The following is a 26904-nucleotide window of genomic DNA, read 5'->3' as shown; positions in this document are numbered from 1 at the left end:
GGCAGAAAGAGCAAGTGGCCGGCAGCGCCTATACGGATTAGTAGGATTGATGGGCACCGCCACCGATATTCGCTTGTTTTGGTAACGCTCTCGTGCACAAGCATCGCGCAATCGCAGCGCTCGTCATCTCTCTTCTTTCCCGCCTCTCGCCTCCTGCTCTTGACTCGGACATGGACAAGTCGACGATCAACGAGCTGCTCGCGGGGAGTGTCGGGGGCGCGGCGCAGGTCATCGTCGGCCAGCCGCTCGACACCGTCAAGACTCGCGCGCAGACCGCACCCAGTTCGTCCATGTTCTCACGCTCTTGTGGGTCGTATACTGAAAACTTTGGGGCTCGTGCTTTCAGGTGGCATGTTTGTTCGTACTTATAGCTATATGTCGTCTATAATAAGAGAGAACTGAAGCAGATCGTCTAGAAAGGGCCAATGGACATCCTTACGCAGACTCTGCGCAAGGAGGGCTTCTTCGCGTTGTACAAGGGTAAGATTGGCATTCATTGTGTGTTCGAAGAGTTGGAGACTGATGAATAACACTAGGAATGGCTAGCCCCCTCGTCGGAATTGCGGGCGTGAACTCGCTCCTGTTCGCCGCTTACGGCGTATCCAAGCGAATTATATCGCCGTTCCCGCAGTTGTCTCTCAAAGAGACTGCTGGGGCAGGTGCCATAGCGGGCGCTGTAAATGCTGTACTCGCGAGTCCTGGTGGGTCTTCGCCATAAATGCCGACCATAAATGCTGAATCCTGACGTTACTCGCGTACAGTTGAGATGTTTAAAGTCCGCATGCAGGGACAGTACGGCTCGCCCGGTGACAAACGGCTAAGAGCTGTTGTGAGCGAGATGTGGAGAGACTGGGGTTTCAGAAAGGGCATCATGAGAGGCTACTGGGTACCACAGTCGCTTCCCACCGCGTCGAATGCGTGTTGACATCGTTTGACAGGTCACAGTCGCGAGAGAAATCCCGGCTTACGCTGGGTACGAGCATTGTATACGACAATTTTACTCGTGATACTCACCCGCGAAACGCATAGATTTTACGCAGGTGATGATCATGTCGATACCATATGGGTACCCAAGACGCTGACGGTGTGGCGTATTAGCCTTCGAGTTCTCGAAGCGGAAATTCTCCCAGAAATATGGCAACCAAATACCTGTGTGGGCACTCCTCGCGAGCGGCTCTACCGGTGGTGTACGTTCAACCTTGATGCTTTTGAACGGGTTACTGACTCTGGGCGTAGATTGCGTATTGGCTTGCATGTTATCCCTTGGGTATGCTGTTATCTTTGCTCGTGTTTCGAAACACTGACCACGCCGACCATACTAGACGTCGTGAAGTCGCGTGTCCAGTTGCGGGCGACCCCGCCCGAAGGGACACCCGTCCAGTACATCGCGCGCGAACTCAAGTTGATAGTTACCGAGTCGGGAGTGTGAGTTCATCGAACTCTACTGTCTGTGAACGTCCACCGAGTCGATCTCTGACGAAATTTATTCCTCAGCTCGGGACTCTTCCGCGGTCTTACTCCGTCGTGTAAGTTTTTCCCTTAGAATTCTTGTTGTATCTATTAACGATTGGCCTCCCCCCCTCTCTTACAGTGCTCCGAAGGTAAGAAATTCTTCTACGAAGACTGTTGCATCAAACAGACGATTGACGGAGCGTTGCAGCATACCCGCGGCGGCGAGCACATTCGCAGCATTCGAGCTGACACGAGGTGAGTGCTAGTAGATCCCCCGCCGTAATCATCTGCTGACGACCATTCAGAGTATCTGAAGGGGGTCACCGGTGTTTGAGCAAGGCCGCAGAGGATACCTCTTGCCCTTTTCTTTTGCCGTTCTCATGTTCTGGACGGTTATTTGCATGCTCTAGACCGCCTCGCATAGCTTGGACTACAAATTGTGTATACCCGTTTGCACACAAATCACCGAGCCCTCGCTCTCCGGATGCTCCCCGGATAAGTACCAGCTGTTACAAATGCATCACCTCGGCTCATTCATCAGCATTTGTCCAACTCACCCGAGTTATCCGCGGTTCATTCAACGCCAGAGGAAGCGTTTTGCCTTGCGCTGGGTACGCTTCTCCGATGTAGACTTCATTGAATAACACAACGCAAGATCGGGAGCGCATACAAACGCTTATCACGATAACCTACGCGCCGCTACGGCTCATCCTCGCGCATTTGTACGCAGGCTCCGGAAGTGCGGAAGCGTGTCCCGACGCCTCCTTCCTTGTTAACATTCGCTAACCCACGAAGAGCTCAGACGCACCCTAGCTGCTCCATCGGCCTGCACACGGACCCGCAGCCGGCACCAGAGGCCCAGGGAACAGGCCACGATCTGCAAAAGCCTAAAATGACGCGTCCACTAGCATCAGTCGCGTAAGTGCTCCCGCAGCAGCCCATTCACAACACCTCCCGCCCCCAAGGAAACACGGACCGCACGCCGGCGCGCGAAGCCCTCTCTGGCAGGTACGCGCACACGAAGCCGGTGCAGCATCAATGGACCGAAAATTTCCTGCTGAGTGCCCGCCACGCAGCGATAACGCGCGCGCACGCGAATGGCCCGCGCTGGGAAGAAGCACGTCGGGTACGGCGCGGGCGTCCGGGGCGCTGTCGGTGAACCGCACGCTATTGGCTCGCAGTACGCTACGGACGCGTCTGGCCCGCCAGGTTGAGCGAGTTGCGAAGATAAGTGCAGCGTTCGTCCGATCGGATGCCGCGCGCGGGCGCAATTTCGCACCGTCGCCGCCGTGTTGACCAACGAAGACGTACTTGCCCCGGCGACGCGCCGCGCCGTCGCGAAGTGCCGCATGCCACCGATGGCTGCTGCCGCGCTCGCGCCCGCAGGGATCGTCGCGCTGACGTTCGGGCTTGTCAGGAAGCCTGCTCGTCGTGCTCGCATTGCCGATTTGACTTGGCTCAGCCTCGCGAGGGGCCACGGAGCCCGCCGCCGACCTCCGTCGCGCGTGTGTAGAACGTGCCCGGTGTTGACGTTCTTCTCGGCGTTCCCATTGGTGCGCGAGGCCTGGGGGAACCGGTAAGCATTAGACGACGCCTGGCCAATGGCGCCGCACCGTGGTCTGTTAGAACGTACCACCGCCCGTGTCTGTAGCCAATCGCATTGCCGTTTGGCTTTCTGCCTCCTCCTATCGTCTCCGAAGCTCGCTTTGCGGACCGAATTGCAGGCGCCCTGCGATACCGAGAAGCGCGTCCTCGGGAAGCCTTCCTACGCCCGCCCGCGCCGACGCTGCGAAGGAGAAACGTCGGGGGGCGCCTGACAATCACAAGGAGCGGTGGCGCGGGAGACTCCCAACTGCTGCTACGGCTGCGAACCCAGGCGTGTGTGCAAGTCCGCGGGGCCGGGCAGCAATGCTCAGCTTGCGGGAATTGCGCGCAGGGGTGCTATTTCCGGGCCTATGCGCTCCACTACGGCATGGGCATGTTCGTATGTCAAAGTGACTGGGGGGTGATGTAAAGTTGCGCAGGGCGAATGAACACCATATGTCATATGTCGTAACAACGATGGCCCGTTCGAATGCCTGCCTCCACGGCGGCTGCAGGGCGGCGTCCTGGCCGCGGTCCATTCAGTGTGCTGGGAATAGCTGCACGGCGGGCGGCGCAGCGTGTTGACCAGACAGGGGCATCCCGATATGGCGAGAGTTTGGAAGCCGTGCTAAGTATTTTGTGCGACAAGTCCACCTGTGCATGCGTTGTCATCTCAAAAACACGATATGATGAAAGCTTACTTGCATGTACCAGATTGGAGCGTCAACGGCATATGCCATTGCATCCAACATGTAGAGGATCAGGTTTCACGGACATCTACATGGCGACCACACACTTCTCGGGCGTTCACGTTGAGCGAAAACCACGGGCCTGACTGCGGGATCCTCCGCGCGTCGGACGAAGGTAGTCCTGACTTTGATTTGTTGCATAGAACCCCAGTTGTGCCCGTAGTATCGACCGTGGCGGACTTAAACCATTGAACCACGGCCGCGAGCGATTAATCGAGGATCGCAGTCGCGACGCAAGGGAGGCACGAACACTGACACGCTCTGAGCATCATGTTACCAACGAGCATATGCACGTCAAACTCTGAACCGATGAGGAACAAACAGCACTTACCATCTCGAGCTCAGACACACTCTCCGGCGTCGCGGACCCAGTCCAATCAAACAGTTCCCCACCCGGCGTTACACCACCTCATATCCGCCCAGGATCTCGGGGTAGACGTTATTTACCCCGCACCCAACCCTGCAAGGGAAAATTCACCCCAGCCGCATCTACAGGAAAGGCCGCATTGTCAGTAAGCGGCATGTTATCCCCCGACGTAGGCACCAGATCACGAACCCAATCTTCCCCGCACCCGGGCCCCTGCCCATCTCGTAACTCGCAGCAGAGAACAACGCTTTCCCCGCGCCACGGCACGACGGACAGCGGCCAGACGGACCCAGCACCCACCGGCCCCGCGTTCGACCCTGCGCCCCCGCGTGCTCACGTTATTGAAGACAGGAGCACGACAGTGCGATGAGGGCATGGGCGCGCCGTCCAGGGTCCTGCGGCCCATAAAAGGTGCGGTGGTTCACTTGCCGGCGCACCGCGCGCAGCGCGAACGGTTTTCCAGAGACACTTCCGAGTCCGCGCTCGCTGTGCTGTACGACAGACAGACAGACGGCAACGCGAGCTTGGCCAGGGACGCAGCAGCGTCCTTCCCTGCCACGGGCTCTTGGGAGGGCGGCCCACGCCGGCGTCGGAGGCGGTCGAGGTTACCGGGGGTTGCCTGCAGCTGCAGTCGAGGCACGACGTGCCTGCCGGGCGCGACAGGTGCTGCCGCACAGGGCGCACAGTCGCCCTCCCTGGCATGCTTCCGAGGGGCTGAGAGCGTGCATAACCGCAGAACGTCCGGCGAGAGAAGACCCGCGCTGAGCGTCGACCGCTGAGCCGCGGAAACACGCGCAGTCATGTGGCACGACCGCATCGACGAACCCACTCCGAGGCCGCACGCCGCCTGCAGCGAGGAGGACATAATGGGATGGGAAGCCTATCTGGCGTCCGGAGATGTCCCTGTTCGTGGCGCGACATACACGCGCGGAGTGCGTATTCTGCGACGCCGACGCTGTCTGGTGCGGTATCCGCGGAGTGATGAGCCCCGGAAGGCTGCAGACACAGCGCACAGCGCGGCGCCGGCCCCGCCGCCGCCCACATGGGCAGATGCATGATTGAACGCCCCGGGCGACGTCGACGTGCAGCGCTTCCGCTGCCATAGAACTGTGGGGTAATAGAGTTCAAGTTCGCGATGCATTAGCAAACGCGCGTGCGGGGTGGGTCGGAGGTTGCGGGGTATACGGTGCCTAGCACTTACAGCATTGCATTAGAACACTGATCCTGATGCAGATGACGCTGGGATCGGGGCCCTCATCGGACGCGTGCCATTGATTCGTCGTGGCAGAGCTGGGACAGAGAAGCAGGGTGGGCTGCCCGGGAGCGGTTGTGGCAGCTCAGTTTGGACGGCCGAGAGGGACGCCAGGTCGAGTTCAATTGCATCCCTCGGGGGCGCGTATCGTTGTGTGGCGGGTCGCCATTGAGGGGTGGAGTGGTTGGCAGGGTACCTGTCCGGACAAGCATATCAGCCTGAGCCTCGGCATTCAAGTCAGTGGAGGAAGCACGTACAAGCCGAGTGCCAACTGCCTTGGAGGTGGGGCGTGGACTCGGAGCCCAGAGCTCGCCCATCCTTCATGGTCGCTGTCCATTAGAGACCACCCATGGGCCACCTTGAACAGTGGACTTGGACACCAGCACGGCACGCATCCATGCCGGCCGAACCAGCAGCGTAGCGGCACCTCGTGAGCAGCACCAGCGGGTGTGCAAAGCAAAACTCCGGGGCACCTTCTGTATACGCGAACAGCGCACACCCGCCGCACAGTCTGCGTTCGACAGCCCCGTCAGCTGCATTGGCGCGGATCGCGAGCTTCAGTCTCACCTCCCGATCGCATGGCCAGACCCCAGCGCTGCTCTCCCTTCCTTCGTGGCCAGGCCCTCCACCTTCCGCTGGCCTTCTGACGGGTTCGCGCATACAGTCTTTGCGGCAGAGCCCCACCTCCCACCGCAGCCAGACGCCAGTCACACCCCCAAACGGGCGCAAGATGCCCATCTCAGGGCGGCCGCGTTTAATATCCCGGGCGCAGACGTGCTTCCGAGTCCGAGTCCCCATGGGCCATGGCCACGTTTCGACGCTCGCCGCCCCACATGGGGCACGCCCACGCGTGGCCGCTGCCGCTGTGATCAGCGTTCGTTGCCGTCCCGGGGCGTATTCGACATACCCCACGCTTCTGCGATGCCGGTGGGGCCCCACACACTCGCTCTATCCGACAGCAACGCCCAGGGTCCGAGTCCGAGGCCGAGTCCGACGAAGCCCGAGGCCTGCACATATCGAGCTGAAGAACCTGTCGACGTCCGACTCGCACCGCCCTGGCCCTGTCCCAGTGCTGTATGTGACATGACACCGGAGCATCGTGCGTAAGCACCGCGCTGACATCGCAGCACCCGAACGAGCAGGGCCGGACCCGCACACGCGCGCATGTGATGATCGCCGGGAGCACCTTTTGTCAAATCGGGATCCTGCGAAGCTCGAACGCCTGCGGGGGCAGCTGGAATGCCGGAAAGGTGCGGTTACGGAGTAGATTCGGGCACCGCGAGCAGAGCCAGCGTGCCGAGGACTGGCCGCGCGCGCAACCCACGTCGCTGGCGCAGGAATCGCACTTCCTCGAATGTCGAACGTCCGGAATGGGCGAGCGTCCGCGGCGGCCAGCGCCACCGTAGTCGAGCGAGCGCTGCGGCGATCCAATCGGCGAATGTCGAGTGTCATGAGAGCACCCGCTGACGCGTTTCTTGTGTGTGTGTGCCGCAGGTCACCCACCGGTCCAGAGCCAGAACCGCTGCGCACACGACCTGAGAAGGTGGATGGGGGCGTGCGGCAGGTGCCCTAGGATTCCAGGATCGGGCGGGGGTATGAGTTATATTGTACGTCTTCGGGCGCGGACAGCTGATGCGCGAAGGTCCGTAAACTTGCTCTTCTCCGCGTGCGGATCGCGCCAAGGGTGCCCACTGACGTGCGGGGCGCGCGACAGCCCACGCTATATATCGTTTCTCAGCGAGAAGAGGCTCGGAAGGGGGGCGCTAACGCGGGGTATTGATCGGATTGGCAACCAGTCACGAGTGCCGCGGTAATGGGTCGTAACGCGTCCACGGAGGGACGCGTCGAGAAGATGCAGGTCGAGATATGAGCGGCCGAGAGCAGTCAGGCGGAAGAGGGTTGACATGGACGCTGGATTCAAACGGCGCGTGAGGTGAAGGCCGCTGAATGCAGTGACGATGCATATATTGCACTATGCCCGAAAAGAGGCCCACGGCCTCGCCAGAGAGGGTTCAGAGGGGGGTGCCTGCTATGCACGCGCGCGGATCACGACGCGGCCGAAGGTTGTGTAGCAGGTCTTCCGCGTTATCCCATCCAGGGACTTATCCACATTACAAGGCCGCAGCTAGCGCCAGGCCATCCCGAGGGTCCTTCTTGCATCTTGCGAGCGTCCACGGCGGCCGCGTAGAGAGCAACAAATCGGAGCATAATTGACGTGCGGCCGTGGTCATCTGCGGCTCGGGTTCCCAGCGCGCGTCCCCGGGCGGGCAACGAGGGCGCGAATGAATGCGGACACGCTGCGCTTCCCATACCTGGCGTAGTTGGGACAAGTCAGCAGACGGCATTGCGAGAAACGGGTGACGGCGGCGCGTACCACATGGGGTACCGTGGTGGGATGCGGACGCGGTCGAGGCCTACGATGTATGTCGATGCGGCCCCACAGCGTGTTAGGCAGTCGAGGAGGTGGGAGGTGCCTGGGGCTCCGAGGGTGCTCGCATCAGCGCAGATGACCGCCGCGCGTTCTTCCCCAGCGGTTCTCTATTCAGCGTCGCATCGCATCGTACGTGCTTCGCGACGTGCCCAGCGCACTGTCTGTTCGAGAAGCGGCCGTCGAGAACGTCCGCGAGGAGGAGGAAGAGGGCGACGTGCACAGCCCAGAGCGCAAAGCCGTCGCAGTTACGCTGAGACGCCGACCGCGTCCTCCGCCACCGCTTGTCATGACGTCAACGTGAGCAATCCCAACTCTAACGCTGACCCGACAACTGACACGACATCTCGATGCAGTCCCAGCTACAACCTTGTGCTTCCTTCTTAGGACTTATCGCATTCTGTGAAAGTGTGCAAAGTCGCGCCGGGCACGGCGAGCGCGGTGTCGCCCGTCTGTCTTCGCGAACGACGCTTGAGAACGCTTCGGACGGCGAGCCAATCACTCACGAATTCGCGCACTCCGACGCGCCCCTTCCCCCACAAACCGCCCTTCTTGAAGTCCTTCTCCTTCTCGCGGGCATGCCGGCATGCACAATGCACGGTCGATCCTCATCGTACTTACTTGCACCGCGGTCTAGACCGCACAGGGGACGCGTCCAATCACAGCCGCCCGCTGTCGAGTGGAAAAAATCCTGGCACAACCCGCGTCCGGCCATTCGCCCACGCGTCCGCGACATATGATAGGCCCTTCCACCGTACCGCAACATACGCCCGCGGCGACCAAGCCCGCCCGCTCGAAGTTCGAACGGTCTCGAGCCCCTCGACCTCGTCCTCATTTCCACAGTGGCATCACAGATGCCACACTAGGCAGCTATCGCGACCGACCCGCATGCGTCCCCCGCGTAGCGTTCCCACTCGCCCCGCCGGAGTTTGAGGCTGAGTCTGCGATGCGCCCGATGGTCAAGATTTCTCGGAGTCGCAGGGCCCGCCCGCCCTGCACGCAGCGGGTCCAGTTCCTGCTGCTTCCCGAAAAGCGGGAGTCCGCGTGGGCGACGGTGGCGGGCAGCAGTCCAGAGCAGCACCGTCCCCACCCTCAAACAGCCCCCCGCCCGCGCGGACCAATGACGCGCCGCCACCCGCGGTTCCCGGTTCGCGATACTCAACGCCCCGGGCCCGTCGTCGTCCTCGCAGGGCCCAGAGCCGCGACCCACCCCAACCTCCAATATTGCCAACAACGCCCGTTAACTGGCTGAAATGATTCCCTCCCCGCGTACCTCCCCCCGCGCCCCCATTGGCTCAGCTGCTCAAGCACATGTCCGCATCGAGTGCTCCCGCCCGGGTCCGCGTCGCGCTGCCAATAATTTCCTGCAGAGCGCTGGCGACAGCCCAGCTTTGCCACCCCCGGACCTGCCTGCGCGATCGATAGGCCGCTCTCGAGCTCTGCGCGCGTCGCACGTCGCGCGCCCGCCTGAGGCCTCCCTCGCGGAGTCGCGCCCTCCCGCACCTGCCGCCGCCACCATCTCGCCCCCCATCTCAGCCACATCTGCAGCACCGGCTCCGCCGCGGGCGCCAGATGCAGGTGCGATCCCGCTGGGACCTTCCCCATCCGGCCGTGCGCCCTGTATAACTTGCCACCCTTTGCCACCCTCCCGGGCCGTACAGCGATCGAGCATCGAGCACGCCCATCGAATATCGGGGCGATCGAAAGAAAGGTTCGATTCGATAGGCAGCCCACAGCGCGGCTGCAGATGGGATTGATGCAGCACTCGGTGTCTCCGCCCGCCCAGCTCAGCGTCCCTGCGACCCCTGCCCTGCGCAAGGCCCGAGGCTCGGGACCCGGGGGCGCTGGCCCCGGGGGGACAAGGGGGCGCACGAGCACGCGCACAAGGATCGATCGCCACGCCCTTGCTCCTGTCCTGTCCTGGCCCGCCGTAGGTACCGTCGCCGTGGTTCCTGGAAACGGCGGCAGCGACGGGCGACGGGAGGGCGGGGGCGCTGGCTAAACGCAGCCGCGCCCGCGACGTTTCTGCGCCCGCCCGCGTACGGGTGGCGGGGCCTGGGCCTGGGCATATGGGGGAGAGCTGCGCCGACGTCACTTTGTTTGGCAATGAGAGGGTGAGGGTATGTTGCAGCCTGACGCGTGGTGCGCTTAGGTTTGTAGGTTCGGTTCGAGAAAGCGTAAATGTTAATATTGACCCGTATGTGTGTCGTAGGAGAAGGAGCACGCGCCGCTTTCGCGGGCTGCCCGGGCTCATAACCCTCGAGGTTGGCTCGGTGTACGTCAAGACGTCGGGGACCTGTCTCAGTGTCTGGCGCAAAGAAGTACTTGGTCGGGGACGTACGTTGAGACGCCGAGCTCGTCACGTACGCACCTTTGCCCTCCACACCTGTATGTCTTGTGGGTGCCGCCACCGGTGTGATACGCTCGTCCAATCACAGCAGCAGCGCACACAGCGGAAGAAACATAATCGTTAGCCTTCGCTAGCGCGTCCGCCTACCGCCGTCCCCGCGTCGTCGATCGGACACCTCAAATTTCAATCTTTGGATGATTTTGCCACAGTGCTAGTCTCGGGGGGTCTGCTGTTGCTGCCGACGCGGCGTAATATCGGTCGTCGAGGCTCGGGCCTGGACTCTGGCAGAATGAGCGCAACCGTACGCGTGAAGAATACTGTCGAAGCGGGGTACTTGATGCTGCGTCACTGGCAGCTTCAAACAGCACCAGGATGTCGGAATACTTACTATGTCTTCGTCCCAGCTGTCGAATTTAGCGTTCCTTTCACCAATGGGACCCCGTCGCGATCGGGCCCGCGCGCCGAACATCCTGTCCCCCCTTGTACCCCGGTCTTCGAGGTGTGCGATCGTGATTCGAATTTCGTGCCTCCAGGAGCCCGGCGGCGGCGCACGCTTCTCTCTCCCGGCGTGCCACTTGCGATCGCGAGAACGCCGAGCGCAGGCAAGCCTCCTCCTCTCCTTGTCCTACAGTTCGACGGAATACAGCCGGGTAACTGGGCAGCGAACTAAGAGGGCTACGCGCGTGCGTCATGCGAAGCGCACCGCATGCAGAGGTCTCCACGCGCCCGCGCCCCCGTTCACCCGGGCGCCCTTGCCCTCCCCGCGCGCCGCGCTAGTGCCTCTGGGTACCTCGGGATATCGACGACGTCATCGCGGCCATATCATATCATACGCCTGCGCCTGAACTGAGCCACAACTGCAACGTTAACGCCGCCGCGTGCGTTGCTAGTGCGACTTGCCACTTACCGAGGCCCGAGTCTCCACCTGAGCACGCAGCGGGTGCGGCAGCGGACCTGGGCCTTGCGCGCCGCGTCCTATTCATGCTTGCGCGTACGGCGGACGGCGCCCTTCGAGGTGCAATTGCATATGTGTGGCTGGCACAGACGGCGGCCTCGTGCCCGACCCTGTGTGTAATGTATGGCAATGTATGCAGAGCTACGAGCCTCCGCGACGTCGCGACGTGGTCGTGATCCGTCAGCGTGCGTCGCGGCCGCGGAAGGTGCCCCATGAGCGCAGGCGAATGAATGCGCGAATTAATGATGCTCACCGAAGGTTGCCCGCCCCAGTCCTACCCCGCAATTCAATTGAGGGGCACGGCGTTCATTGCATATGAATCTTGTCAAACTTGCTCGTCGTCGCGCCCGATCGGAATGAATGCACACAGATGAGGTTGGTTGTTTGTACGCGTTTCATTACTATTCATCCTATCATACTAATGGACATAGGCGGAAGAATAACGGTGTGCGCGCATAACCTGTCGTACACGCGCGCCGCGGGCTCCTACAAAGCGCGGCGCGCGACCGAATAACACCAGAGAGGGAGGAGGGGCGCGGTCCGTACGTGTCCTGCGCGGGATCATCCATCGTGTGCGCGTGGTATGGTGGAGGATGTGTGAGGGGGAGCATTAGGCGGGGCGGTAGGGTAGGGTAGGATAGGCCGGATGATGATGCAAGGGGCGATGCGTGGTGGATGCGGATGCGGTGATGTGATGACGGGGTCGACGATGCAGAGGCGGATGGTGCGCGAGGAGAGGCCGGATGCGGGGAATGGCTAGTAGTACACGATGAAACCAAGCAGGCACAAAGCGAGCAAACATGGACAACGAAACAAAGACAACATGCGAATAAGTACGTGGTTCGTGGTCGTACACCCAGCGAGACGAGAGACGAGGGGAAAGGAGCGGGAAGCCAATGTGAGAAGGGAATCCAAGAGACCAAAAGAGCGTCGGGGTGGTGGGCGTATACCGATACAGGAATATACACATCCCCGACTGGACGGGGCGAATGGGGGTTGCGACGGATGTCCCGAGGCGTACCCGAGAGACGCGAGGAGCGGCCTTGACCCAGCGCGGGTGGTGGTAGTACAGATAATACACTTCAACGTATCTCACATTTTGTGTGGCGCCGGGCGCGCGCGTGCGCAGCATCGGGGAGGCGGCGATTAGGACGAGGGTTGATGCAGCGAGGAGGTACGCGGCGAATAGGCGGGTCGTAGCGTAGTCGAGTATAGCACGTTAGGGTACGTTAGACCGAGGGCGTTACGGTAGGAGTAGCAGGAGGGCGAGGGTAGGCGAGAGCGAGCATGCGGCGACGGCGAATAACTCAGATGATGGTCGTGCGTGGAGGGCGATGCGAGTTCATGAGGGCGATGCAGGCCACCGAGAGGCGGCGGGGTATGGCGCGACGGCGAGCGGAGGTATCGAGGTATCGACAGGGGTATGCGTGTGATGCTGGTATGAACGGAGCGATGTGGTGGGGATATGCAGATGCTGGATATCGATGCACAGATGGAGGAGATGATGAACGCGATGGCGACGATACCTCGCTCGCCGTCGCAGAGAAAGAAACCTAGTTCCGCGCGCCGCCGAAGAGGAAGAGGCGCTTGATGGGCTCGTACACCTCGACCTCCACTTCGACCTCCTGCTCGACGCCGTCGACGATCTGCTTCTCAATGCGCTTCTCGATCTTCGGTCGGCGAGGCATCACGGGGTAAGTGAACGCCTCAGAGTCGTAGCTCCACGAACGCGCTATGAACACAGCCTGGATTAGAACAAGCGCGTCATCGAAAGCACGAGTAACTCACTGTTTGGTGGCATTCGTGCACTACCAGAGGGTACTGACGCGACCGCCGCCCGCGCTACCTCAAGCTCGTCGCCCTCGCTCTCAGTCTCCGCAGTGTCGACGCTGACGTCGCTGTTCTGGCGGCTGAGCGGGCTACGCCTCTTGCCAGCCATGGATCCGACCGTGCTGAGGGTGGCGCCAGCGCTGCTCCATGAGTAGCCAGACGCGCCGCCAATGCTAGACATGCTGGAGTTGGTGCGACGCATCTTCACATCTGGGACAAGGAGGCGACCTTCCGCACCGGGCTTCACAAGGGAAACCTCGCGAGCGAACGCGGAGCGGGTGGAGCCGGTGGGGGAAGTCGAAAGACCACGAGATTGATGGTGGAGAGAAGTGCGGGACTCGGAACGGCGAGTGAACGACGCAGAGTACTGCTTGTACATCTTCTCAGTGGAGGAGTCCATGACACGGGCCGGAAGGGAGGAGGCCGATGCGCTGCGGTTGGGCACAGCCTCAGTCGCTGGCTTGTTCTCGCCGAGCGTAGAGTGGACGCCGCGCGAGCGATGAGGGCTCGCGACGTAGGTGCCGTAGGCGCGCTCGGCGGCCTCGTCGACGTCGCCCGTAGACAGGTCGCGCGGAGGCGCGAGACCGTATACGCTGGCACGCCACGCCTGGGAGCCGTCGGTCCATCCGGGGATGGGCTTGTTGTCGGCCTCAGCGTCGCTCTGAACCGGCAAGCCCCAAGCAGTGCGCTTGGGCTTCTCCGGGCAGAGCGCGGCTTGGATACGACGAGCAGCCATCATAACGCCGCCTTCCAGACGAGGAGGTGGCGCTGGCGCGACCGGCTTCGTTGCCCTAGGCGTGAATGGAAGCGGAGGGGGGAGAGGTGCAAAGTTGTAGATGGCAGAAAGGCGTTGATACGCCTCTTCGTGCGAGTTGCCCTTTGTTGGGGTCGCGTGCACGGCAGTGGTCGTCGCGGTGGGGGAGGCAACCGACGAACGGGACTCGATGGACGAGCCACTTGAGCAATCGCTGTCGTCATTTACTGACTGGCAGTCGGAGAGGGTGTTCTTGGAGACGGGAGGATGTTGTGGGGAAGCGCACCGCTCGGGGTTGTAGTTGATATCGAGAGCGCTGTGGGTGGCTTGGAGGTCCATGAGGCGACACTCGTCGGAGCAGTAGAGGGGGACCGGGGAGGGGTCGATGACAGTGCGCTGGCGGACGGGAGCAGCTGGCCTTGCAGGCGCAGGAGCCGCGTCCGACTTAGAGTCTTGGGTGGCAGACGCATCCTTTGTGGGGGAGCGCTTGATAGTGCCGTTGGGCTTGACGCGACCTGTGCCGTGGACGAGGCCTGCTGCCCTGGGGCGGATGGTGCCGGTCTTACCGCGGGTAAGACGCGGGTGGGCATCTTGCTGCTGCGCGGGTTTCGACGCTGGAGGGGGGTTAGCGGGAGGACCAAGGGAGGCGCTGGGTGTACTCACTCGCAGTGGGGGATGCGGGGGGCGCGGGGGTGGGCTGGGGAGCGGGGGCGGCGGGGAGGTGTATGCGCTTGGGGACGATCTGGCGCGAGCAGACGGGACACCAGACAGAATCGAAGGGGATATCCACACAATCCATGGTGGCGGGGCGGGGGAGGGCTGTCGGAGAGAAGGGCGGAGGGATCGCCTGCCCGGTCTTATAACCAACCTCGTCCTGACGCCTGCCAACCGGCCCCCCGCCGCACAATTACTTTCCTATTATTTTCCGACAAGCCCGCATCTCAATCTCCATCTCAATCGCCCATGCCATGTTTCAACCCTGGCGCCCAGATCCGATCTCGCACCTCCCCGATTAGGCAGCAGCGTCTCATTGGACGCATAGACACCGATCCGACTCCCATCCTTTTACCGAGCCAATCGCGTCCCCACCCAATCAGTCCAGGCCTCCTCGCGTCCAATCCCAGCCTGCCCTCTTTCTCCCTCTCATTTTCTGCCATTACGTCTTGGCCCTCTCCGTCGACTCTCCTGCTTTCTTTGCCTCGCTGACGTCCTCGCTGCCCCGTGGCTGCACGCGCTGTTTGTGCACCGTCCCGTGTGCGGCACAGCTGCGCAGCGCCCCAGCCACAGCTCAAGCGCGTGAACACACAACGCGCGCCTCCGGCCCAGGCGACGGCCACAGCGCCGCCTTGCCCACGGCTGCTCGTCGGAGGAATTGCCCTCCCCGGATTTTCTCCCGGCGCCCGCCTCTGTCGCCCGTGGCACGGCCATCTCCAGTTTACGGCAGCTGCCTCATCGGGGACGCCGTTCCTGCCCGTCCAATCTGTGCCCTCCGCTTCACGGTCCTCCCTTCCCGCCCAGCGTCTCCTTCCCCACGGGTTGGCCCGGACGCGAATCAGGCGCGCGCCCCTTCCCCGCACTCGCTTTCCCCGCAACGCCTCCTCCGTTTCCACTTCGGTCCCCTCTCCTCCTATGCTGCTCCGGCTCGCTCCACTCCCTCGCCCTGTGATTCCATCGTCCCACCTCTCCGCTTCCCGCCTTTGTCTCGCCTCCCTCCTCGTGTCTTGCTCTTGCTTGCTTTGTTCCTCCCACCTCGCCGTTGCAGCGTCCAATAACATGCTCAGCCAATCCGACGCAAGGCGGCTCTGATAATCTCGCGCAGCTTTCTCATGTCCGGGCGTTCCGACAGAGCCTCGTCCTCCGCCACTCATCCCATCTGTTCCATCCGTCCCGTCCATGCACCCCGCTGACTATACCGCTAGCTACACAACCATCACCCGCAATCCCATCGCATCGCACCATCATGATCACACCCTCCCCTCCGTCCATATCGCTTTCTCATCGCCCTCGCTCCTCGTATTCCGAAACATGTCATGCGCCCAGATGCCTGTAATATCACAGTGGCACGCATGCTTCTCTGCATAATAGTATGCGATCGATGCGTCCACCCCCGCCTCCAGTCGCTGTGGCTTATGCCACCCCGCGCAAGAACATTCAATTCACTGACGGTCGATCCCATTCTCTAGCTGCATACCTATTGTCAGGCGGCTACGTGCCGACGGTCCATCCCACCTCCAGGCTTTCAGGCAATCTGACTCGAGTGCCACCCACCCCCGCCAGTCCTTGTGATTCCGCGCCGAATACCGTCCAATCCCAGCCCGCCTGCGTTCCACCCCTCCGGCGTGGCCCATATGCCCATGGCCAGCCACTGACAGACGCCGCGCGGCGCATCGCTCGCTCGCACGTCCGACCCTGTCCCCTGTATGCCCACCCGCGCGCCGTCGCAGTGCCCGAGCCCGCCGCGCGGGGCCCGTCTCTCTTCGCACCGCTTGCGGGTACGGGGTGTCCGCGGGGTCGTTACGGTCCTCTCTCATTGGTGATTTGCACCTGCAGGACACGGAGACACGGCCACGGCGCGGAAATGACCCAGCGTCCTCCCTACCCCAGATATCCGACCGGACGAATGAGCACTCCTCGGGCTTCTGCAGCTCTGTTCCTTCCCCCGCACACACGTCGGATATGCGCATCGCGCGGCGCGCCCGTCCTGGGCCTCTGCAATTCGTATCTCGTATCGCGCTGACGTCTGCAGACCGGGGCGTCGCACGCGCGACGCAGCTTTTCCCGTGCTCGCGCGCCGCGCGCACGGAGACCGGTGCGCGCCCCCGGGGTATGCCCGCTTCGTGCGCGACGATCCCCCTGCGGACGCGCGCAGGCGCCCATGCCGCCCAAGCATGAATGACGCCGTCGTTCGATTATGTATTCGTCTGCCGTGCGCAGATTACTTGCGCCGGCGTATACTACGTAGCGGGGCGAGCTTATCGCGCGCGCGGTGCAATGTGCCTGCGCGTCCGAGGGGGTTACGGGACGGTGCTACGTATGCGGCATGCACATATACACCTATGTGTGTCCTCGCGATGCCTTTATGCGGCGCGATGACATACTACGCGGCCGCGCGACCGCCATGCCCTGCATGATCCGCCCCTAAGGCCTGAGCCACTGGCAAGTGTCCTTTGTGCCTCTGCGCCCACCCCCTCCCGTTGCGCAGCGGCCACGCGATTATCGCGCATGTAAGTATGCGGGGAGGTACCCGGGACAAAAGGGCGGCCACGCGTGCGTTGCGCTGGGCCTATGCCGTTTCCGAGATCCTCGGGCTGCACGCCGCGTCCGTACTCAACCTTCCCTCGTTCTCTCGCCGGTGCACGACTCTTCCCCATATACGTATCGTTGTGGCCGGCCCCCCGCATGGCGGTGCGGATAGCGCGAGCCCCACATACAGCATGGGCGTCCTAGCTCGGCGGCATGCGCGAGGCGCGTGTTAATCCCAGTCCCAGGTCGAACTTACCAGTGCGTCCTGCTTAAACTGTTCCTTAACGCATGTGCACAGCCCGGCGGTGGCGAATGCGGCGCTTGGCGGTATATTTGGGCCATGCTGCAGTCCTGGGCCGTGTCTATGCCCGACCTGGGGTGCGGGTGCTCACGCACGAAGTTGCGGACTTGGCTCGCCTGCGGCGATACGTCTCTCGGATGGCCCGCTCGCTCTCGACGGAGCTCCGAGCTTTGTGCGGCTCGTCATCTGGGCGGGCCCGGGGACTCTCTTGGGGGCGAATTTGACCGCGATTCCGAAGTTGGGGGATCACACTGGTTTGCAACTCACCGCCTGTGTCTGCTCTGCGGCCTCGGGCTTAGACTTCATAGGATCCTCGGGGCCGGCCGCCTACATCTAGTGCTCCAAGGTATGCGGCATATGGCACTATGGGTGTCCCCGACGATGGTGCTTCTGCGGTGCTACTCTGACGTGAGCCTAGGGTAAGTCTGGGGCTGGCCGTTCTACCGAGGACATCCCTCTCAGTCATCCACATCTCTACGCGGGGTCATCTGAACGTCGGCTGCAGCTAACCTTGGACATAATTATGCATTCGGCATCTACGTCCTTGTCATGCAACAGCCCTCCATGGACCGGGCTCTCGTGCAACGCACCCCTGGAGCTACGAATCCCCGAGCAAACATACCATTCCCGCCGCCCTTCCAAACATGAATACGGAACGCGCACAGTGTTATGCACCCTCCGCACTCCCCGCACGCCTCCATTAGGGCTGCTCAATTCTGGCCGGACGTGGTCGCTGGTCACTGCAGAGCTCGTTTGATGGAGTTGATGGACTGAAGCGAGGATAGCCGAAAAGTCCTGCGACCGGTGTAACCCCACCTAACCCTAGTTGGGGAGTCGCTGGGTGGCTTTCCTCCCGCCCATGCATTGGAGCTTGGGGGCCTCTGAGCTCCATGATATTTCACTATGAGCCTCTCTGTGGATAATCGTGTCCACCTGTGTTTTTTCCGCTCGCCGTCAGGCCCCCTATGGCCCAAAGTACCGCCATGAGCAGAGGAGGTTTAGGGAGGAGTTCCAAAAGTTACTGGATTTGGGAGGTGCCTGCGTCAACCGACCGGGACAATTTGACGTTCTGCACCTCCTCGCGTACTGTCGCTTAACTGCATCAACGCCAAGGCACACCCTCTGGAGTGACCAGCGACCACGTCCGGCCAGAATTGAGCAGCCCTATTCCATCTCTACAAGCCTCCTATCTACCCGTCCAGGGTCGCGACCACCGCCAGCTACCCGCTGATGTGTGTGTCCACAGTGCGCGACCTTCCCCTCCTGGCCACGGCGGCCTCCTGCATGCCGACGGTACGCTAACACAAGCGCTAGCGGCGATCCCCTGTTTGTCGAGCTCCGCCGCGCCGCAGGGGGCTGCAGCCGCGTGGCGCGCCCTACGCGACGCACGCGACGGGGAGTGCCAGGATGTCCCTGCATCGCGCGCGTCGCGTAACAGCGCGTCGACGGAACGCCCGTACTGGCTCTCGGGTGCTGTCCGCCCCTCACCGAGATCCGGTTGCTGGTGTGGCGACCATAACATACATAAGTAGGTACACTCCGAGCACGCCGACGTTCAAGAATATGTCGGCTGCAAAAGGTCGAGCAGCACACACACAACGTCCATGCCACCAATACTCGCCGGCCCGCCGCGTCCTCATCATCGTGCACGCCGCACAAGCCTCAGGCCGCCGCGCGCCAGTGCCTGCCCGACCACGCCTGTCAAAGACGGTGCTCATAAATCTTCATAAATTCGAGATAAGGTGCGCGGTACGTACAAAGCATAACTCCCAACGCGCGTACGCGTACTCGACAGACGGTGCTCATAAATCTTCATAAATTCGAGATAAGGTGCGCGGTACGTACAAAGCATAACTCCCAACGCGCGTACGCGTACTCGACAGATGGCTGCAGATCCGCCTAAGCCAAAGCGGCCTCGAAACGCTCCCAGCAGCCTCCTCGCTCGGCCCCTGGCGCTAGGCGCGCGACGGGAACATTCAACACGGTTAGCGGGCTGCCTGGAAAAGCAGGTGCGGGTCGGGGAACGGGACTGTGCGAGCGCTACCACTGCGCCGCGTGTGCCGGGGCTGCGGGGCACCGCTGGGTGATGGCGGTTCGGGGTCTGCCGGTCGGCGACCCTGTACGAAACTACAAACGCGCTGCGCACGCGGCGGCCTGCTCGCGCAAACGGCTCTGCCAAATACAAATATTTGGCCACAGCGAGTCGCAAGTCCAGTGTCGGCAGAAGATAGGGATGCGTATGTTTTGCATGCGAGCCTCGATCCCGGTCTTGGCACGCTGTGGCTCAGTCGGCGTTCGTCAGCTACGCCCAAGGGGGAAGGACGTCCCAGACGACCGTTGTCCTACTGAACGCCTCGGCGTGCAGTAGGCGGTCGTGGAGAGAGCGTTGTGATTAGCTCACAGCGTTCGTCCGGCAACATGACAGGTGCGCCCCCTCTCCAGGCAATTCGGGCACTCCGGCGACTAACTTACCAGCCTTCCAACAGAACATACACCCATGGCGGCGCCGCCCTACGTCGCATGCACGTAACGTGGTCGGTGGCTCCCTCCGCCGGGGGGTAGGCGCGCGCATATACCCCGCAACCCCATCCAGCTCGGCTCCCCCGCACTTCCTTTATGGCACTCTTGCTGACATTCCCCACAGAGCGCCAGTCTGACAGCATCACCGTCTGTCCGGGCGGGCTGGGATCGAGGCAGACACCCGTGCGCTGCCGTTACCCAGATGCTGGGCGGTGATGCTCGCCCCTCTGCCCTGCAGGTGACCGGGGTGGAATCTGACTGGCCCGCTGGCCGACATCACGACCAGGCCCCGTTCTCTTCGCCGGCAGCGAGGTGCGGCGTGCAGTACGGTACGCATCGGTTCTCGGGAGGGATCGCGAATACCCTAGGCTCCTGCAGGGTTCCCCCGTGCTTGCGGCTCGGCCAGGCGCAAGCGTGTAGTGGCCATCTCTGGGTACGCTCGAGCCTTCTGGACAGGCTGCTGCCTGTGGAGGTGTCAGCGAGCGGCGGCACGCTGCGTTCTCCCATAGTACGTGTCGCTTCTGCGAGCCCTCGTTGCGCTATCGCACTCGCACTGACGCGCAGGAATGCAGGAACGCAGGAACGCGAGCTACAGATAGGCCGAATAGCTGCATGCAGGCGGAGCGTGATCGAGGGCGCAAGGGATCGGACGAGAAGGGGGATCGAGTGGCCGGCTCAGGCGTCGGCAGCGCATCCCGAACCTTGCGCGACGTGCTCCGAAGCAGCGCGCCCGTTCCGCGAACCTTTCGCCTCCTCTGGGAAAGGCGTGGCGTGCATCCAGCCAGCGGGTGTCTGCATCCCCTCCGCCTTCCCTGCCGCCTGGAAGGCGAATCGTCCCACAGCGAGCTTCGTGGACTCAGCAGGTATCGCTCAGCAGGGCCCTATGCACGCACGAAGCGCGTCCGCTTCCCTCTTCGCGATGCGTCGCGGCTGCTGCACGCTCTCTTCTTCGCTCGCAGCACCAGTTCTGCCGCTGCCTGCTGCCGTGCATCGTCAATGCATAGTGGCGGGCAGTCGTCTTCGCAATCGCACAAGCGCAGTTCTTCCGGTGAGCCTATCTAATCGTCTTCTATCGCTCTATCTGGAAGCTACAGTTACTGCTTCGTCGTTTCTGCAGCAAACATGCAGCTGTCGAGATCCTCACATGTCGACGAAGGTGTGCATAAACCTCTCGGAAGCAATCTGCGCAGCCTGTGTGGTAGTACGACCGATGGCGTACCAATCTATGCAACTGTGCTTAGATCGTGTACAACGCTACCTGCACCGCATTTCGGCTGAGATGGTCACTCAGTACACCGCGCACCGGTACGTGAACGCATCCTCCGGCTTGATAGACACCTCCCCCAGCCGCATACATCAATGGGAACACATCCCCGGGGCCCCCGCCGCCCTTCCCCATCACGCGGCGCAGCCTCTGCAACTTACCCACCCACAGGTCAATGTCGCCCGCATGCGACCGACGACGCCCTCAGGCAAGCTACCGGGTGCGGTCCAACGCGAACTTCCCAACCTTCCTTCCCATGTCCGATTGCCACTGCGCTAGCCCCCCCAGTGCATACGCATACGCCGCTTCTCCGCATTCGTTTACATACGGAACGAGGTAATGCGCACTCCACTACGGCCGGGCGCAGAAGCGGCCCGCGCTCGACGTTCCCACCCGCAGCGCGAAGCATCAGCCAATCGCCCAGCAGCAGCCAGCCAACCAGCAGCCCGGCCGCCTCGCACGGGTTCCCATGCACTCGACCCCTGCGCTCTGCGGCCTGCGCGCGCGACCGCCGGCCGGCCAATCGCGCGTTGGGGCTGCTAAGTCCGCACTGGGACTTACCAGCACTGTCTGGAATCTGGCCGCTGGGGCGTTGCCATCGCGCGCGCCCATGGTCTTCTATCCCTTCTGCGTACCGAGGCCTCCCAGCTCCGTGTGCGCGCGGACCCGCCAGTCAGCGTTACGCCATCGATGCGACAGTGGCGCCGTTGCTGCCTGCAGTTGGATGACCAAGCGCACTGAGTAACTCGGTGTACATGATGCATCGGCCGAGTCGATACTGTGGCAATCTCCCCCGCCATGCGCCACAAAGGCGTCGGGCGGGGGTGCCTCGCTAGCGCTGCTGCCCACGGGGTAATCAGCTGCCTGCGCCGCCCTGCGCTCGGGCCCGACGACGGTGTTCTGCAGTTCACAGCGTGGCTGCCACACCGCTACGTTAACTATACCAGCCTCCCCTGGCCCTGGCCCTGGCCGTCATGGCCGTGCTGGCTCCTGGAGCTTGGCCTCAGGCTGTCTCCCGCGGAGGCACGCCCCGGGGTATTGGTGCTGGGCTAAGCATAGACACGCTCGGCCGTCCAGGGGTTGTTCGTGCAACAACAGCAGCAGCGGCATAAGATGATCACTGCGGCGTCAACTCGACGTCCCGGGGACACTCGTCGGGGTGATTGATGCCGCCCCGAGGCACGCTCGGACACGCCGCGACGGTGCCGCGCGCGGAGCGTTGCCCAATGCCCGGGCGGACTCTTCGTGAATCATGATCAAGCGCACGAACGAACTCTATGTAAGTACGTGCTGATACTATGCCCGAGCGCATGCTAAATTGAACGCAGATACTACTAATTGCGAGTCACCTCCTGTCCGGCCCGTCCCGCCTGCTGACAGAGCTTGGAAGGTCCATAAGTGAAAGTAAGTTATGTTGTTTCCCGGAGATTTGCACTCCTTCGGTGTGCATGGGCTTGCTAACCCTATCACGTCTGCCATGAGCAAGCAGTTCCGCTGTTCCATGCAGATGACATTGTCATGGGTGGTCGACGCTGCCATGCTCCGCAAACCGCATGGCCGCTGCAGATACGTCTCGCCCGCCACCGCACGGTCGCACTCGCTGACAGACCTCATACCGCAACAGGCCTTCTCTTCCCGGGCGGTCCGATGCGCATCGCAGGCCCACGCCGCATTGGGCCACAGGAGCACAGCAGGCGCGCGACGATGGTGATGGAAAGCGGATGGATTGCAACGCGAGTCAACGCCGACGCTACTTATGCCTCGGCAACTTCCCGCTGTACGCCGACTATGCCCATAATGGAGGGATGGGTCCAGGATCAGCGGCGCGCCCCTGGGCATGATGCGCTCCGACAATTGCGCTCGAGATGCCATTGCCCACTGCCCACTGCTCGGCCGCCATCCGCGCGTGGCACGGCATTAGCAGGGCATTATGCCATAACGCTCGACCCGATGCCATAACCACACGACGCACCTGTCCGCAAGCGGCCGTTCTCGTCGTTCTGCGCGCTCGAGCCCGTCTTCGCGCAAATGCAAGGTTCGCCTTCCGCGCGCGACGTCCGTCTAGTGCAGCTTCGCGGCAGGGCCTGCGATACGCACTACCGGCGTTGGCGCTGCTCGAGCCACAAGCCCCGCACCCGCCGCCGCCCTGCGCGCGCATCGCGGACTTAGAACCGCGCGCAAACGCCCGGACGCGCCCTCCCCAGCGGCTTCGTGGCGCCCGCGAGGGCCGACAGCCTCTCGGACGGAAGCCCCCATGGGCATCTCCGGACGCTGGCCCGGGGCATGATGGGATCCCCGATCGCGCGTTTCGAACACCGGTCGATGCTTATGCACTTGCCAACGCTCGTTAATGGGCGTCGGACTCGGCGACGACGCGTTCCTGGGCCCGCGAGGGAGGCTGAGAAAGATGGCATTGGCTGGGAGGTCCGGGCGCGTTATCGGCCGCGCGGGGGGTGCGCACCCGTGCGTGCATGTGCGCGGGATCACGACCGTGGGCAGCGCGACGCCGCAACTGGGATAGAGCTATCTTGTCGCTCGCGCGGGTGTTGGGAGCACAGGAGCAGTGCGCGTCGGCCCGGGGCGCACTAGTACTTACTGGTGCGCGCTGGGCTGGCGATCTCCGGGCGCGGGCAATATTAACGCACTAGCATTGCAGCAATGTCAAAACGCCAACAGGCTCGGGGGTCGCGGGATGGCGGCGCGGGCGCGGGTGGGATACTATCATACGCGATCCGGGATCGGGACAGGTTGTTCCGAGGTTTGTGCTCGCGCGCGGGCTGTGTGTCTGAGCACATAGTGAGAGGGGTTGTCGACATCCGTCGTGCGGGCCTGGCGGGCGGACAGGCGGGCATGCGGCCCAGCGGGAAGAGCCGCAGGCCCGCTGCGCGCCTGCATCGTGATCATGCAGCATCTCCTGCCCATCACATGCATCAGCAATAGCAGCCTTGGAGGCCGCTGCAGTTCGTATGGGAGATGGGACTTATCTATCGTACCGCATCGCCGTCGCCGTCCTTCCTTGCTGGACTTGTCGGGGCGTGGCAAAGTTTGAGAGACTCCTGTCGGATTTCAACAGGAATTACACGAGCACTGCAACACCGTGCTCGCACCGCGACCGCGCGCGAGGGGTATCATAATCACGGAGGCTGCGACACACCTCCGAGTCCGACATGGAAGCGGTGCTGCCACCGGCGGCGTCGCCATCTGCGACCACGGACAGGCCGGAGAAGCGCAGGGCTGGATGTGTGCGACGTCGAGTCCGGGCGTGGTCGATATCGACAGAACAGGCCCGTCTGCCCCGGACCCAGGGCCTCCCCACGACTGGACGAGCCAATTGAACCTACTCCACAAAAGCCACGTCCAGAGCGCAGACGGCTGCAGCAGAGGCGTCCGGCTGCGCTGGGGTGCAGCGCAAACGGACAGGCCGCTGCCATGCATGACCAGGCCTCGGTGCTTCTTGTAACTTACATGAACGCGCCCGCTGGACCGTCTCTTGGCAGCCTATTCCGCCAGTTAGGTGGATAGCCACGGGATTCGCTCCCCACGCGCGGCGCACACGGCTGAGAGGCCCCGAGGATAATACGGGCGCAGTTCTGGGAACGCGTCGGGTGCCTTCGCGAGCATGCCAATCAGGTGGTGCACCCGGATGGCCTATCCGGGATCGTCTTCCACCTGTATGGGAGTACCGCGGTCGGTCGGTCTGCGCTGTCGGCCATGGGTTCTCGCGCGGACGTCGAGGGGGGAGAAGGAGGACGAGGAGCAGGTACTGCCGCCGCACGCATGAGCGCGCCCGACGCTGCGATTGGCTCGCGGCGGGGCGTGGCGGCCGGTCCGTGCGGGGCGCGCCTGCATTGGGTAGTGCGCAGAGCCTGTTTCCCCGCGTTCTCTCTTTGCTTGCGGCCACCGCGACGATCGTGCATTCAGTGGTTCATTCACACGTGCGCGAAGGTCTGGAGGCTATACTCTTTTTTCACGGACGTCGCGCCTGCTTTCCGAACGTCTTGGTCAACACGGGCGGACATACGCCTCATCTGTGTGTAAGCGAGGCAGAGTCGGGCATTGGCTTCCAACTGAAGCCTCTAATTCGTGGGTGCGTTCTTGTCATTTCGGTGTGTATTGCATGTAAGCCATATGCCACATTCTAACCGACTTCGCGACAGTGATCTACGCGAGCAGTAGTGCTGATGTCTCCCGACGTGTGGTACCTCCATGCCGCCAGCCATCAGCGACAGCTTCGATCGGGACGACCGCCCGGATGGCTAGGCCATCGCACGGAATTCGGCTCCCCGGATAGAACCTCGGACTGCAAATTTTCTGCAGAGGTACGCGGATGTGCTTAGATGAGCCAACGCAGACTTTGTGGCCATGTCTCAGACGAGTACCGCGGATCACGACGACCATCTCGCATACGAACTCATAATTTACGTCCAACAGACGTTGCGCGGAAACCGGACGCGACAGCCTCCTTGTTATACCCGCGTATGCCGTTAATATCGGGACGTTAGTCCTGCCCAGTGTGCCTAAGCATGAACGTGCGTTCGCGTCCAATGACGAGCGCAGCTGAAACTCGGCCGACGGTCTTCGTGGTATGTGCTTTTTGCCGTCGAGACAGATCTCGGTACCGGTCTCCGAGCTACTAACGGCCGTTTTGTCCAAAGGAGACCCGTCAATTGTCCGTGCTGTAAGAAGAGACTTCCCCTTTTCGCGACTTGTCTCCGATGGCCTCAAAAATCCCATGCTGACAACATGCCACAGTTGGTTAAGAGGTGCGCAGCGGACAAGGAGACAAAATGTGGCACGTAGCGGGCTAGACCGCCACGGTTGCTAAACAACGCGCTCTGCTAAGGATTGGCCATGCACTCGATCTGGACTAGTTCTGTTGCTGTGCACAAGTGCGAGCTGCAGCTTGCAATCATCGGGCCGCGGGGTGCCAGATACCTCCGCGAATGTGACTCGATCGGTCCTTGTTCTTTAGTGTTCGATCATTTAGGGTCCCTAGCTTGTGTTTGCGCCGTCCACTCCCGTCATAATAGCGAGACGCCACCGTCTTGTGTCTAGAACCTTGAAGGAATAATGAGACAAAAGAGCCTTCCATTTCCGTCGAGGTGACGGCTTCTAGCTGTAATTTAAAGTCATTGCGGCGAGCTGCGTGCACCGATGAGATATAACGAACATACGGACAAGACATGATTCTGACCCCATATGCAAAAGATGAGATAGGGAGTGTGATGACAACGAGGCCGCGGTGGTGTTAGTGCGCAAGATGTCAGACTGCTTGGAAATCGTTGTAGGTCCACTCCACGTGGCCGGCGACATCTACGGCCCTGTCATGGGCGCTTGTTGACGACGTTCTTTCTTCCTCTTCCCCTCTATACCAACCTGGTGCACCAAGCTTAGATCCAGGGGTCCGAGGGCCACCGCATGCAGTATGCTGTGTGTCTGCAACATCTGGTGTCAGATGTCGAGCTCGGATGCGATCGTTGCCTGCAGTCAGATAGTATGACGACGTCCTTCAGCTGCCGCAGTGTCACCGCTCGTGTCTGAACGACGACGACGAGATGGGCTAGGGACCATCCTTCTCCCAAATAATTACACAGAATGTGTCTATTGGACAGCGCTCATGACACCGGCCCCCTACCTGCGGACGACGCTTTTAGCAACCAAAGACCTGACGCCCTCTCCGAGGTTGAAACGATCATCCCTTCCAACAGCCCAGCGCACGATCACGTCGTCCGACCCTCACAAGTGCCGCAGCGAATGTGGTCCCACGACACTCGACCACGCGACCATCAGCATCGCCTCGGACGCTCTTCGTACGTTTTCGCTTCTGTCGGATGATTTATGGGATGCGGGGTAAA

At 62.0% G+C, this 26904-nt stretch overlaps 4 protein-coding genes across 4 annotated transcripts; 2 read left to right on the top strand and 2 right to left on the bottom strand.

The window, feature by feature from the left end:
• Positions 1 to 145: 145 nt before the first annotated feature.
• On the top strand, positions 146 to 1982 carry TRAVEDRAFT_147273 (mitochondrial carrier). Its single transcript, XM_008039531.1, has 14 exons — positions 146 to 282; positions 347 to 357; positions 417 to 480; positions 537 to 701; positions 762 to 886; positions 939 to 973; positions 1030 to 1040; positions 1099 to 1187; positions 1237 to 1267; positions 1323 to 1425; positions 1495 to 1526; positions 1592 to 1601; positions 1661 to 1707; positions 1758 to 1982. Exons 1-14 carry the CDS (start codon positions 171 to 173, stop codon positions 1784 to 1786), a joined length of 864 nt encoding a protein of 287 aa, XP_008037722.1. The 5' UTR covers positions 146 to 170; the 3' UTR covers positions 1787 to 1982.
• A 2589-nt stretch (positions 1983 to 4571) lies between these two features.
• TRAVEDRAFT_58213 (uncharacterized protein) lies at positions 4572 to 5248 on the bottom strand (the record flags this gene model as incomplete). Its single annotated transcript, XM_008039360.1, has 1 exon — positions 4572 to 5248. Exon 1 carries the CDS (start codon positions 5015 to 5017, stop codon positions 4574 to 4576), a length of 444 nt encoding a protein of 147 aa, XP_008037551.1. The 5' UTR covers positions 5018 to 5248.
• Positions 5249 to 9449: 4201 nt separating this feature from the next.
• On the top strand, positions 9450 to 9984 carry TRAVEDRAFT_28546 (uncharacterized protein). Its single transcript, XM_008039035.1, has one exon. It carries the CDS (start codon positions 9580 to 9582, stop codon positions 9832 to 9834), a length of 255 nt encoding a protein of 84 aa, XP_008037226.1. The 5' UTR covers positions 9450 to 9579; the 3' UTR covers positions 9835 to 9984.
• Positions 9985 to 11739: 1755 nt separating this feature from the next.
• TRAVEDRAFT_166658 (uncharacterized protein) lies at positions 11740 to 14529 on the bottom strand. Its single transcript, XM_008039530.1, has 3 exons — positions 14385 to 14529; positions 12926 to 14335; positions 11740 to 12869 (listed from the first exon to the last, which is right to left on the bottom strand). The coding sequence occupies exons 1-3, from the start codon at positions 14518 to 14520 to the stop codon at positions 12691 to 12693; spliced, it is 1725 nt and encodes a 574-aa protein (XP_008037721.1). The 5' UTR covers positions 14521 to 14529; the 3' UTR covers positions 11740 to 12690.
• Positions 14530 to 26904: the final 12375 nt, after the last annotated feature.

The sequence above is a fragment of the Trametes versicolor genome (assembly GCF_000271585.1).
Source record: "Trametes versicolor FP-101664 SS1 unplaced genomic scaffold TRAVEscaffold_5, whole genome shotgun sequence".
Lineage (NCBI taxonomy): Eukaryota > Fungi > Basidiomycota > Agaricomycetes > Polyporales > Polyporaceae > Trametes > Trametes versicolor.
Note: the sequence above shows the minus strand (reverse complement) of the source record. Positions and strands in the feature narration are given on the sequence as shown.

What these genes read in the sequence shown, in the direction of transcription:
- TRAVEDRAFT_147273 (XM_008039531.1), top strand. Translation starts at nt 171, where the DNA reads ATGGACAAGTCGACGATCAACGAGCTGCTCGCGGGGAGTGTCGGGGGC. An exon ending in CTTCTTCGCGTTGTACAAGG is followed by an intron (nt 481 to 536) that starts GTAAGATTGGCA and finishes GAATAACACTAG; the next exon opens with GAATGGCTAGCCCCCTCGTC. An exon ending in GCATCATGAGAGGCTACTGG is followed by an intron (nt 887 to 938) that starts GTACCACAGTCG and finishes ATCGTTTGACAG; the next exon opens with GTCACAGTCGCGAGAGAAAT.
- TRAVEDRAFT_28546 (XM_008039035.1), top strand. Translation starts at nt 9,580, where the DNA reads ATGGGATTGATGCAGCACTCGGTGTCTCCGCCCGCCCAGCTCAGCGTC.
- TRAVEDRAFT_166658 (XM_008039530.1), bottom strand. Translation starts at nt 14,520, where the DNA reads ATGGATTGTGTGGATATCCCCTTCGATTCTGTCTGGTGTCCCGTCTGC. An exon ending in CCCCGCATCCCCCACTGCGA is followed by an intron (nt 14,336 to 14,384) that starts GTGAGTACACCC and finishes ACCCCCCTCCAG; the next exon opens with CGTCGAAACCCGCGCAGCAG. An exon ending in TGCACGAATGCCACCAAACA is followed by an intron (nt 12,870 to 12,925) that starts GTGAGTTACTCG and finishes CTGTGTTCATAG; the next exon opens with CGCGTTCGTGGAGCTACGAC.